Raw genomic sequence first — 12010 nt, forward strand, 5'->3', positions numbered from 1 at the left:
AAAGATCTCTTCAGAGGTTAGTTCTGAGATTTGAGCTAGGACCGATGCCAAAATGTTTAGAACACCACTATTCTAGGATCATTTTTTAAAGAAAGGTCAATAGATTCATATTATTTGGGTTTCCCTGTAGCACCTCTAAGAGGGATTCTTAGGGTGCTATGATGTCTATATTGAATTTTACCCCAATGGATTGCTTAGGGCAGGTTTTTATCATCTTGGGGACTAAGATACTCATCTGAATGCTTATTATTGTAATCAGACAGCCTTGGTTTCAAAACCTGGCTTGACTACTTACTGCTGTGTGATCCTAAGCACATGACTAAATAACTTTTCGAGCTTCTATTTCTCCATCTGTAAAATGGGGATATTGAATAGGACCTACCTCCTGGGGTTGTTGGGAAGACTAATAAGTTCTATATAAAATGCCTAGCTCAATGTTAGCTGGAAACGTCCTGCTAGGAAACGTCCTCAACTTTTTCTAGGGCTGCTTCCTTGAAAAGACCCAACTCTAACTATAGAGCACACTTTATCTTGGGAGAGGGGCACCCAACTTTTCTCATTCTTTCAGTGTTGGGAAGATATGTATTGCTTGGTGTGGGGAAAGGACTTGAAGTTACCTGATGCCCCTCCTCTTCTCCATAATTTCTCAACCAAATGGACAGGAACAGATTGTGCTTCTTTAATCAAAACTTGGAACTTAACCAATGTTTGTTACTTATAGTAAAGCCTGGTTAACTAGGACTCCTAACTGAAACTCTTAATTGACTTTTTTCCCTCTCTTACCACTTCTCTTTAAGGAAAAAGAAGCAAAAGGACAAGAAAAGTTAGATTTTATTACTGGAGAGTTCTCCTTCAAAGGGTTAGCCCATGGTTAGAAGATATTATGCTGCCTGTATACCTGACCTGTCCTCCAAAATCTAGCCTTGCCTAGTTCTCGTGGAACCTGACACAGTTCCCCGTAGTTAGTTGGTGTTCAGTAAACATTTGTTAGATGAATGAAGGCATAGCCTGGGCTCTAGCTAGACTGAACTATTGCTATTTCTATACCTGCTCTGAATTTTCCTGCTTTGTACTGTTACTTATATTGGGCGCACCTCTCCAGCCCCTCTGGACTTTGGGTTGGAGTTATTGGTGCCTTGTCTTACCCCTCTTATAAACTAGTAGGCTTCTTGTAGGCATCAGCCCACTTTCTTCATTTTTGGACAAACGCCACATTTGGTACGTCGTACATTAATGGTTATTGAGCACTTGCAGTGGTCTTAGTAAATATGTTACCTATTTGCATATTTAATGCCCACATACCTTATGAGTTCATATTATTATTAGCTCTATTTAATAGATGAGAAAACTGCAGCCTTAAGAAATTGAATAACTTACCCCTAAGAAATTGAATAAATATCCCTAGAAAGTTTGCTGAACTCAGTGGAATTAAAGTGAGTTTCTAAGACCTTTGAGGTTTGCATCCTCGCCCACAGGACTTGCAGTACCAAACAATGCCTCTGATGCTGCGGAAAAGCACCGTTAGAGAGCAGTGCTGCCCACAGAATTGAACTTTGTGAAGCAGGAACATGGGCTGATAATATTCATCTTTCATTTCTGAAGAGTTTTTTTAAAGATCTTAAAAATGGACTAATATTGTCTTTGAACTTCAAAACAACCTTGAGATCTAGGTCAGGTATTATGGTTCCATTTTTATGGATGATGAAGCCAAAGCCTGGGGGAAGAAGTGACTGTAAGAAGTGGAGTTAGGACTTGAACCCAGCCAGGTCTTCTGCCTTTTAGCCAAAGCTCTTTACAACATTCTCCCTTAATGTTAATTCTCATTAACAACAAAGCAAAACAAACAAACAAACAAAATCCCCAAACAAACCAACCAACAATTAAGTGTTAAAGGGAGAAACGGATTCTTAGGGAGGTATCTTCTGGGAGCTGAGAGAGTTCTTTTTAGGAAGTGGCTGGGAAGTGGGCTGACCTGAGTACAATCTTCTGAGGAAATGGAGTTGGCCAGAGCATCCTCTGTTTTGTTGTTTGCTGAGTGTTGCTAACAGAAAGAGGACTCTGGTCCCCAGACTTAGGGGCTTAGCCCTGTCTCCTAAGACTGGAAGGGGAAAGGAAGGAGTATTTTTCTTTTCTCCCTCTTTTTATCTTTTCCTGGTCATGCCCTGGATGTCTCCTGGGTCCTGGGGTGCCAGCCCTGGATGAGAAGCTGCTTCCCATTAACTCCCTTGTTGCCCCCACCCCACCAGACCCTGCTTCCTGGGAGGCTTTCTGAAGGGGGATATCAGTGGGAGCTTCCAGATGGGCAAAACAGCAGCCTACACCACAAAGAAGGGACCTAGATTCAAATCCTGCATTGTCCCAAAAGGTGAGAGTTGGGAAAGTTGGGGGGGCTGACTACTTTTTATCTTGGTTTATCTTTAAGAATTTCTAGTTTGTTCATCAAGGCACCTAGAATATGCATTGCTGCACTTCTGTGTTCTTTCTTTTCAAAATCCAAGCCCATCTACTTTAGGCTTTATGATCTGTGAGGAAATATTTTTTACAACCCAGAACTTTACTTTCTCACTTTCTCTTCACTCTTTTCCTTTCTGTAAATGCCAGGTATTTGGTCAACCAAAGTCAAAGGTGGGAAGGCTGGGTGTGGCTCTGGGCCACAGGGATGTTAGCACTGTTTCACCGGACAATCCTACTGAGCTCAGCCTTGGCTGGTCCACAGAGCCTTGATGTCCTTGCTTAGCTGTGGTGTGGTGACTGCTTTTCCCCTCTGCTATTTCTTAGGTGTTGGCAACTGAGAGAGGACTCTAGTCCAAAGACTTCGTGGACCAGAAAGAGCATGTAGTGAGAACCCTGTTACTTTCCCAGCATCCAGGCCAGGAATGAATTCTCATCATCTAAAGAAGATTGTTCACTTGCTTTTATTTAAAAATCTGTAGGAATGGATACTTTAAAAATAATACTATCTAATCTTAAATATTTCCATAGCTGGGAGGTCTTTTGCATGTCTCACCTAAAATCTAAGCTTTGACCAAAGACTTTTTCTTGTTGACATATAGAGAAGCATGACCAGCTACTTACTTTATGACAGTTGCTTCAGAAAGGATCTGACTTTTAAATTTGTTAGGTACAAACATTCCTAAGCCTCAGGTAGGATAAGCTTTAACAGGGGGCTCAGTGATATCATTAGTCTGTTGGGGAGCAAATAGGACCCCTTTTTGTCCAGTGAAAGATGGAAAAGATTGTTTAAAGTTTGATCTTTGAGAGTACAATATTAACATTTAGGGAATCTGGATGAAGAGTATATGGGAATTCTTTGGGTCTCAATTATTTCATCGCAAAGTTAAGAATAATTTAAATCATCTTTTTAAAAAATTTTTTAATTTTAAAAATTTATTTATTTTTATTATGGTGACATTGGTTAACGAAATGCAGTAAGTTTCAGGTGTGTAATTCAACAGTATCTTCGTTTCGTTTTTAAGAGGCTGATGAATGTGAGAGAGGGGCTTAACTTAGATTTTCTTTTCTATTATGCAGCTCCAGCAGAGCTGATATTTCAGCAGCCTCCCAGGGACTGCCCCAGGCCTAGTGGGGTAGCCCTCAGTGGGAACTGGGAGGGAGGTATTGCCCTCTAGAATTATCCAAGAAGCTAGGTCAGAGAAGGGCCACCAAAGAAGGAAGGGGGAAGCCTGGAGGGCAAGAGGTACAGGTGCTCCATAAGGCGATGGTGCAGGGTTGTGAGAGAACTGAGAAAGGAGCAAGGTCTGGGCTAAATGACCAGGGGTCTTGTCATCTCCAGGATGTTCTGCACCAGAAATTGTCTGCCCTTGGGCTGATTTACCTTGCCATAGCTTGCGAAAACGCAGGAGCACAGGAAGGAGGCAAGAGAAGCGGTTCTCTTTCCATTTTACAAATGAGGGTAGTGAAACCCAGGGAGGTGATGCCATTGGCTCATGGACACAACTCGCAAATGGCAAAGCCAGAATTTGAATCCAGGTGGCCTCTCTCTCTGAAGTGTATGCTCTTTCACTGGCATTTCATTGCCTCTGTAATATCAGGATGGTGGCTTGGGCAAATGTCAGGGTAGGGACTCCCTTTGGCTTTTCCCTTGTGGGCTTCAGGCCTGTCAGTTTTGTCTCATCCTAACTGTCCCCAAATTGCCCTCCATTTTAATGGCCTCCCCTGGCTGGCTGGCGGGCATTGTTCCCCCATGGTGGTGGGGCCAGCCATCTTGCCACCACACCTGGATGGAGGCTTAGTTGGGCCTCCTTATGTACCAGAGACTTGCTATAATAGACTTGACTTTGTACAAGAAAGGTTGATGCCTTCTGTGAGCCTTCTAATGTTGGCTTTCTACCAGAAACCCCAGAGACTTACAGCCACACAGCAGTTCTGACCCACTTTTGTTTGGCTGAGCTGCAGGGGGCACTGTCTCCAGCTCTACCAGCTTGTGCTTTGAGGAGAAATGAGCTCAATTAAGTAGGCAGGTCCCAGTGAGGCTCTTCTGCAGTGCCAGTGTTATTCTCATGGAGCACGGAAAAAAAATATAATCTCGCATCTCTCTGCCCCATTTTCATCTGTGCCGTTGTTCAGGACAGAGGATCACACGCGGGATGCCTTCACTGCTGGATTAAAAGGCTAGTTTCTTTCGAACTAGGATGTGTTGTTTCCCCCAAACCCATAGGACTCCACTCTGAATCCCACAGATTGTTATGGCCTTGGTTCATGCAAGGGCAGGAATGTATCATAACTTTGTTTTCTGAACTTCTTTTTTCTTTTCTTCTTTTTTTTTTTTTTTAATTTTTTAATTTTTGTAACAGAGCAGCACTTTCCAGAAGTGATGCTAGGGGAAGAATTTCTTAGCCTAAGTCTGGACCAGGTGTGCAGCTTGATATCCAGTGACAAGCTGACTGTTTCTTCAGAAGAGAAGGTATGTTTGGCATGGCCCCTTGGTGAAAGAGGAGCCTCACAGGGAGGTGGTCATGGGAGGGACTTGTGGTTCAGTGAGACCTTTCCTCTTTTTTAGAGAAAAAAGAAGAGAGCTTACGTTTTGTCCCTTTAAATTAAAAAATAAAAAAAAAATGTCTCTGACTGTTGACCACTACATTCACTTTCTGGACCCTTTAAAGAAGAAATAACAGTGGTGTTGGTGGTTGCAGCAAAGCTTCCTCCGTTTACCAAACGTTTACAGTTTGCCAAGCGCTCTGCCGAGCGCTTTATGTTTTTCAGTTCACAGAGCCTTCACTGCATCCCTGTGAAGCAGGCTTTGCTGTCATTCCCACATTACAGATGAGGAAAAGTGAGACCGGGGAGGAGTTAATTAGCTTATCCAAGGTCAGTCATCTCATCACTGCAGAGCTGGAGGCTACCTGTCACCTGGTCTTAACCACTGTTCCACATGGCCTCTTGGGAGTATCATTGAGCATTTAAGCCAGAGCAGACCTTTTGGGAACATCTATTCCAACAGGAGATTGGAGTTCTTACTGATGACAAAACTAAAGCCCAGAGAGGGCATAGGTAGTGCTGAAGGTCACAGAGTTAGCCAGTGGTCATGCCGGTACTAGAACCCAGGGCTCTTGACACCCAGTCCCCTAATTCACTGACCACACACTTCTTCCTTTGTGTTGGAAGTTTGACTTCTGCTCACTGATTTAGCTTACCTATGACTGCTGATCTGTTCTATTTCCAGGTCTTCCCTCTCACTGACTCTCTGATTGGATTATTCTCCCCTTTAGTCTTCACCTGGTTGAATTCCAAACCAGTTCAGATTTTGCTATTACAAGGAAGAATTTCTTTACCCCAGAAGATGTAGTCTACTGAACTGAAAATAACATAAGCTTTGGTATTGGCTAGGGGGGTCCAAATCTCATCTCTGGTATTAACAAATTAGTTGTGTGATCTTGGGCAAGATACTTTGCTTCTCCATCTGTTTCCTCATTTATAAAATCAGGATACTAATAGGACATATTCCACAGGATGTTTGTGGGAATTAAATGGAATAAGTTTTGTAAAATGCCTGGTATCAAAAAGTAAAAAATAAAAAAATAGAATACCTGGTATCATACCTGGTACCTAGTAGATGTTCAGTTAGTGAGTGCTAGCTGAGATGATGATGATGATGATGATGATGATGATTTTAATTTTTGCAAGAGTTTATTTGAGCCAAACTAGGTGAGTTTATTATTGATCTTATATCTGGAATTAGGTCCTTTCTCCTTTATGTTCCAGGATAACATTCACCGTGTTCTGCTCTTTATTATAGTGAGTTCTGAGCTGGTCTTACTTTCTTCACTCAACTGTGAGTTCCCTGATGGCAGGGATCACATCTTATTCATCTCTGTATCCTCAGAGATGCTCAATAAATGTTTCTTGAATTGTCCTAGTCCACTCTTCATGTCCAAGTTTGAGGTTCTTTCTTGAGGGAATATTTAAGGAAAAGCTCTTGAAAAGGATTTTGTATTGGGATGAGACTGTCCAAAGGCACATGTCCAGAGAATGGAGTGAAATTCATAAGCCTCTGCTTGTCATCCAGCAAAGTTTGATCAAGAAGAGCAGTCGTTTATTGGAACTGTAGGCTGCCCCGAAGCTTGAGAGGGATTCCTCAGAAGGTGACTGGTACAATAAGCTAGACTCTCCCTTAGGCTCAAGGAGGCCTCTGTTTCTGTTAATGATGTAAAACAGCACCTCCAGGGGAAAAGAATGCCTCTGGGACTTGGCTGAAGGCTCCTTTCTGTCCTAGAGGTTCCTTTCTGCCCCAGCCTTGGCAACAGAGAGGACTCCCTGTCTTCTTGCCAGGCCTGTTTAATGTCTTCTCTGGATTATGCTCCCAAATTGGCACAGTCTGAAGGAATGGCCTAGTCAGTTGACTGGCTATGTGAATGTTGGGGCAGTTGGTCAGTTTGGGGCCTGCTTGAACATGTGTTTAAGTGTAGTTTGAGCAAATGGGAGCAGTCATCAAGCAGCAGCATTTGGATCAACTTGGGAGTGTTTAGGTTGAGAGGGGGGACCCTGCTATCTTGAATTCATGCTGGCCTGTCCTGCTCTGGGATTATAATAGCTTTCTTCAGGTGCGGACTTATCTATGCTTGTGCGAGGGTGAGAGTGGAAGTGGGTTGTTAGTAGGGAGAGGCATTATAGTGTCCTGGAAATCCCTTGGGCTTTGGACTCTGGCAGACCTGGTTCCATGCTTGGCTTGATATTTATTGGCCGTATGAACTTGAGAAGTCACTGGTGTTTTTGAACCTCGGTTTCCTTACATGTAAGATTTTGGGTCTAAAATAGCAAATATAGTGTTCGGCAGGTGCTCAATAAATGGCAGTTGTCATTGTGATCACCATAATCCTCTATTTTGAGGCCCTATTGATAATGGTAGTGGTATCAATATTGCCATCGATGATGGTAAAATAAACATGGAATTAATTGCATCTTTTCAGAAACAAAGAAGCATGACATTAAATCTACATACTTAAAAACTATAGTGGCTCTCATTTTATTCATATGCTTAAATATGAGTTGCTTGTTCCGTATAATCAGTTTGGAGTGTAGGTGTTTTTAACATTAATGATGTATATCATATTTGGTTCTGAGAAGTTATGTGTAATGTCAGAGTTATGTGATGCTTTTCAGAAAATAGATTACTCATGATGTTGATCTCTTTGGTACCTTTAAGGTTGGCATTATAATTTTGAGGCTTATCAAAGTATAGTAAGGTTTGGTACGCATTTTCTCCTTGGCAAAACCCATAGTTTTATTTCCCCTTAATTGATTATATGTTGCTGGAAGTTAAATATCTGGAAGTCTTTGACAATTAGATGTTCATCAGTTGAATGATAGCCCTTCAGGCTTTGAAAATTCTGTTATTTGTTCCAGGAGATTTGGAGATTTCTACCGTCTTTAATTACATTGCATGTGATAGGCAATCTCTTGCACAGATTTTATTTCAATATTGCATTACGGTGAACTTATTGGAGTGAATTTGAAGTAAATCAGGAATCTGAATTTAAGCTAAAATTCAGCTGCATTTAATGTTAACATTTGCCAAAAACTCAACTGAGTAACCTGTATTTAGCTAAATCCACAATTGAACAGCAATAACAACTATGTTATGACTTACTCCTTTACCCTCATCCCCCAGGTTTCTTTTAATGTATATTAAAAATGCAGTATGTGTCTTACAGAGTTGTGCTGAGGATGAAAGCAGATAATACATGAAAAGTGCTTAGCACACAGGATACATTCATTATTGTAGGATACGATTATTGCTGCTACTACTACTACTATAAGTAACTGTTGGCTGGGGCCTTTCTCCAGGGGCAGTTCTTCCCAGAGCCCAGATTGGCCTGGGTGGTTATGTGACCTGAGACTTGGTGCCTAGAAGGGGAGGAGAGTTGTAGCGGCCTCTTGGTCCTTTCTTCTCTGTGTTCCAAGATAACATTCACCTTGTTATGCTTTTTATTATAGTGCATTCTGAGCATCCCCAGCACACTCAGCCCTGTCTGTACTTCTCCTAGGGCTCAGATCCTGTTCTTCTTCCAACATCGCTTGCTTTTGCTCATACCTTACCTCCTCTGCTGCACTCACACTCCTTGAGGACTGCAAGGGTACCTTAGCCATCTTAGTGTCACTCATAGTGCCTGACACAGAGCCCCTGGAGGCAACCACAGGTGCTGAGCAGACATTCCCTGAGGAAGTAAAGGGACAGATTGGGGCTGGACTGTGCCCTAAGCTTGCTGAGGTTATGGAAATAATTTTAACATTTTTCCAGAAAAGAAGGACAAATGTGAGAACTAGAGTTCAGAAGAAAGCATAGATATTTACTGTTTGCTGTCCTGTTTTTTCCTTCATGTAGTTTTTGTTATACATTTCTGTTTTTTGAGAGAGGGCAAAAGGGTCTGGTAGGAATCACAAAATTACTATTTTTTTGGGTAGAACCTTTCCCCTCCACCCTACCCTCACCCCCACCCTCGCCCTTACTGCAATATAGAACAAAGACAGAGGAACAAGCCCCACCCAGTTACTTAATTTTTCTGCATGGGAGGTGTTGCTAGGCCAGAGCTAAGCCTATGAGCAGACAGCCTGTTTCTTTTATTTGCCTTTGAGACTGTCATCATGGACAGCCTCAGTGACCAAGGGGCAGGGTAAGCAACCTTCTGGGACACACACTACAGGCAAGAGTGATGACTGTTGAGTTCTAGCGCAGTTTTGCCACTGAGTGCTGGTTACTAGACTTTTCTGAATCTTTGCTTTCTTAATTGGTAAACATGTTTCGACTCCTCAAGAATTCCATGCCTTCTTATGAAACCTATTGAGGTTTTCAGAGTGATTACAAATGGGAAATGGTCCACGTTTTAAATACAGGTCATGAAGAAATTTAGTTCTCTTAAAAAGTTAGATAAGTGTCAAGTATGTGTTATAATGAGAACTATAGGTTAGTTTCTGTCTGCATGATCACATTTTTAATATGCTGTAATCTTCTAAAACAGTAATTAGGGACCAAATTCTGCTATTTTATCTTTTGGAAGGGATTGGTCCCTGTCTGCCAGGATCATTAATCTTGCATTCCCTCCTGTCTGAATTCCTAGCCTCTCCAGCTGGCAGTGGGCATAGGATACAGCTGGAGCTCCTTGGCCAGTAGGCTTGAGTGCTTACTGTCCAGGTACTATCTGGTGATGAAGCAGGTATATCCTAGGCCTTGGCTGAGCAGTTGACAGCCCTGCCTTTCTCTGAGATCATCGTTGGTGTTGCCAACTTCTCAGCCTGCAAACAACGATCTGGCTTGGGCCTCTGCCTCAGTGTTACTTTTTACTATTCTCCTTTGAAGAGTATAATTCAGTAAGCACCTAAGAGGGGAATACCACAACACCGTTACCAAAAATCTACCTTGACTGCCCACTGTTCTCCAGGTGCATTTCACACATCATTAAAAAAAAAAAGGTTGACATTTGTATTGAAGTAAATTCAGAGACATGAATGAATAAAAAATGCACAGCTCAACTTTTTACGAAGTGCAACACCAACATATCTAGCCCCCAGATCAAGAAACAGAATCCCAGAACTTCCCTCCAGTCACTATCCCCTAACCCGAGAAACATAACTATTTTGACTTATCATAGATCAGCTTTGCCAGTTTTTGAATTTCATATAAATGGAAAACTGCTGTGTTGACTTCTTTTGCCCAGCATACTGTTTTGCACGTCATTTCTAATTCTTACAACTTGTAAGGCAGAGGTTATTGTCTCCATTTTGCAGAGGAAACTAAGGCTTGTTAACAATAGCGAGCTCCATGATTTGAAGCTGATGGTGTCCCAAGCCCCAGCTCTTTATTAATGCATGCCCACTCCAACGGGGAGACAGGGGCAAGTGACAGTCATTACTATTCAAGAGGCTGGTGGGCAGACAGACCGAAAACATGTATCCATAATATGTACCCCAGAGAAGTAGAATCAAAGTTCAAGGAAAGCACCCTGGAATATTTTATTACAGATTGTTAGCTGGGAAAGGACTCATAGAAAAGGGAGTATTTGAGCTAAAACTTGGAGAATAAGAGTACGATTTTGGAAAGCCATTCAGGTTGAAGGAATTATAGGAATACAGACATGGTATCTGCAATAACTTATTGTACTTTGGAGAAAAGTATCCTGTGTGATGAGAATCAAGGGTCTTTGGGGGTGGGGTGGGAGAAGAGGCCGGGAGTGGAGTAGGAGTCTGTGGACAGAGTTAGGAATAAGGACCTTCTTATCCAGGTCAGTATTTACCCACCTTTGTGCTGTAAAACTGCATTGTTGTAAGATGTTTATAGGTTTTTAGATAAAAAAAAAAAAAAAAAGTTCTCAGGTCAGATACATTTAGGAGACAGTGGGAAAACAAAGGAATCAGATTAAGAAACTGCAGGACTTGTCAGAGCTTTTATATATTAGTGAGCTTTGTGAATCCTAAAGGGGACTTGGGGTTATGCATGATGTGTTCCCCAGGCTCATTTGATCCCAGAACCATTTTATTACAGAATGTTTCCTACCCCTAGTATTTCATGGAGCACAATATGGAGAGTAGTCTTGAGACTGCCTTTCTGTGGTTGCCGTAAATATTCTATTTATTGCATCTGTTGACTTTCCTTTTGGCAGTTTATTTCATTGCTTGTCTATAATTTTTATTGTGAGGCCATCTTTAGAGGGTGTATGTCTTTTGGAGTCTGGGTTGCCCGGGGCTGTGGAAGCACCCCTATAGGGCAGGAATACTGGTTCAGAAACAGATTTTGTATGACTGTTTGTCTTGAGTATCCCCTGTGCCAGCTGAAGAATGTTAGTTCAAATGCCACATCTGTATGTGGTGTGAGCCTGGGCTTTCAATTTTGTGATGTTGAAATTTCTCAGACCACAGGAGATGGTGAGCTTCCTTACCCCTTCCATAGCAAACTGGTGGAGTTCTTTTACAGTTTACAGCTGGGACAAGATTACCCACAGGGAACCTGTGGCTGAGATGCTCTATCAGATGGGACACCAGTTCCAAACCATTAAAGCTCATATCTGAATTGTATGGGCCTGTGAGCCATTTTGGCCTCAGCTTTCATTCAGCTCCCAGACTTGAATCCTTTTATTTAAAGCACTTGAGAATTTCCCTCTTGCTTTTGAGTTGGCTCAAATCTTGTATCTTTTTGTAATAAGTCATTTTCACATGTTTGGAGCTCTGGGGAAGATTCCTTCCAAGTCAGCTCAGTTTGTCATGTTGCCTGGAAGACATTCTCCATTCCTGTGTCATGCTCCAGTCATTTGTCGGATTAGGGCACTGAAGTAATCTCTCGTCTTGCAGACATTTCTATCAAACCATTGTGTTTCAGTCCTTTTCTTTACCTTTGCAGAATCATAATGTAAGTCTTTTTACTGACTATGGGCAGTAGTGGAAAGCTGAAGAACAAATTTCCAGGCAAGGCGATGGTACTGTTTTAGTTTTGTCATCATTTTTGTTTATGTGAAGTCAGATATTTGGCAGTATGCTGTAATAGGAAGAGAACCATGCACCC

At 42.0% G+C, this 12010-nt stretch overlaps 1 protein-coding gene across 1 annotated transcript in view; it reads left to right on the forward strand.

Moving 5' to 3' along the window:
* The window catches only part of KLHL3 (kelch like family member 3), a 233156-nt gene that overhangs the window by 177962 nt on the left and 43184 nt on the right, over positions 1-12010 (forward strand). Inside the window, 1 exon segment of the mRNA XM_025040560.1 lies at positions 4815-4924. Coding sequence (XP_024896328.1) covers positions 4815-4924 — 110 coding nt within the window.

The sequence above is a fragment of the Pteropus alecto genome, unplaced genomic scaffold, assembly GCF_000325575.1.
Source record: "Pteropus alecto unplaced genomic scaffold, ASM32557v1 scaffold78, whole genome shotgun sequence".
Taxonomy (NCBI): Eukaryota; Metazoa; Chordata; class Mammalia; order Chiroptera; family Pteropodidae; genus Pteropus; species Pteropus alecto.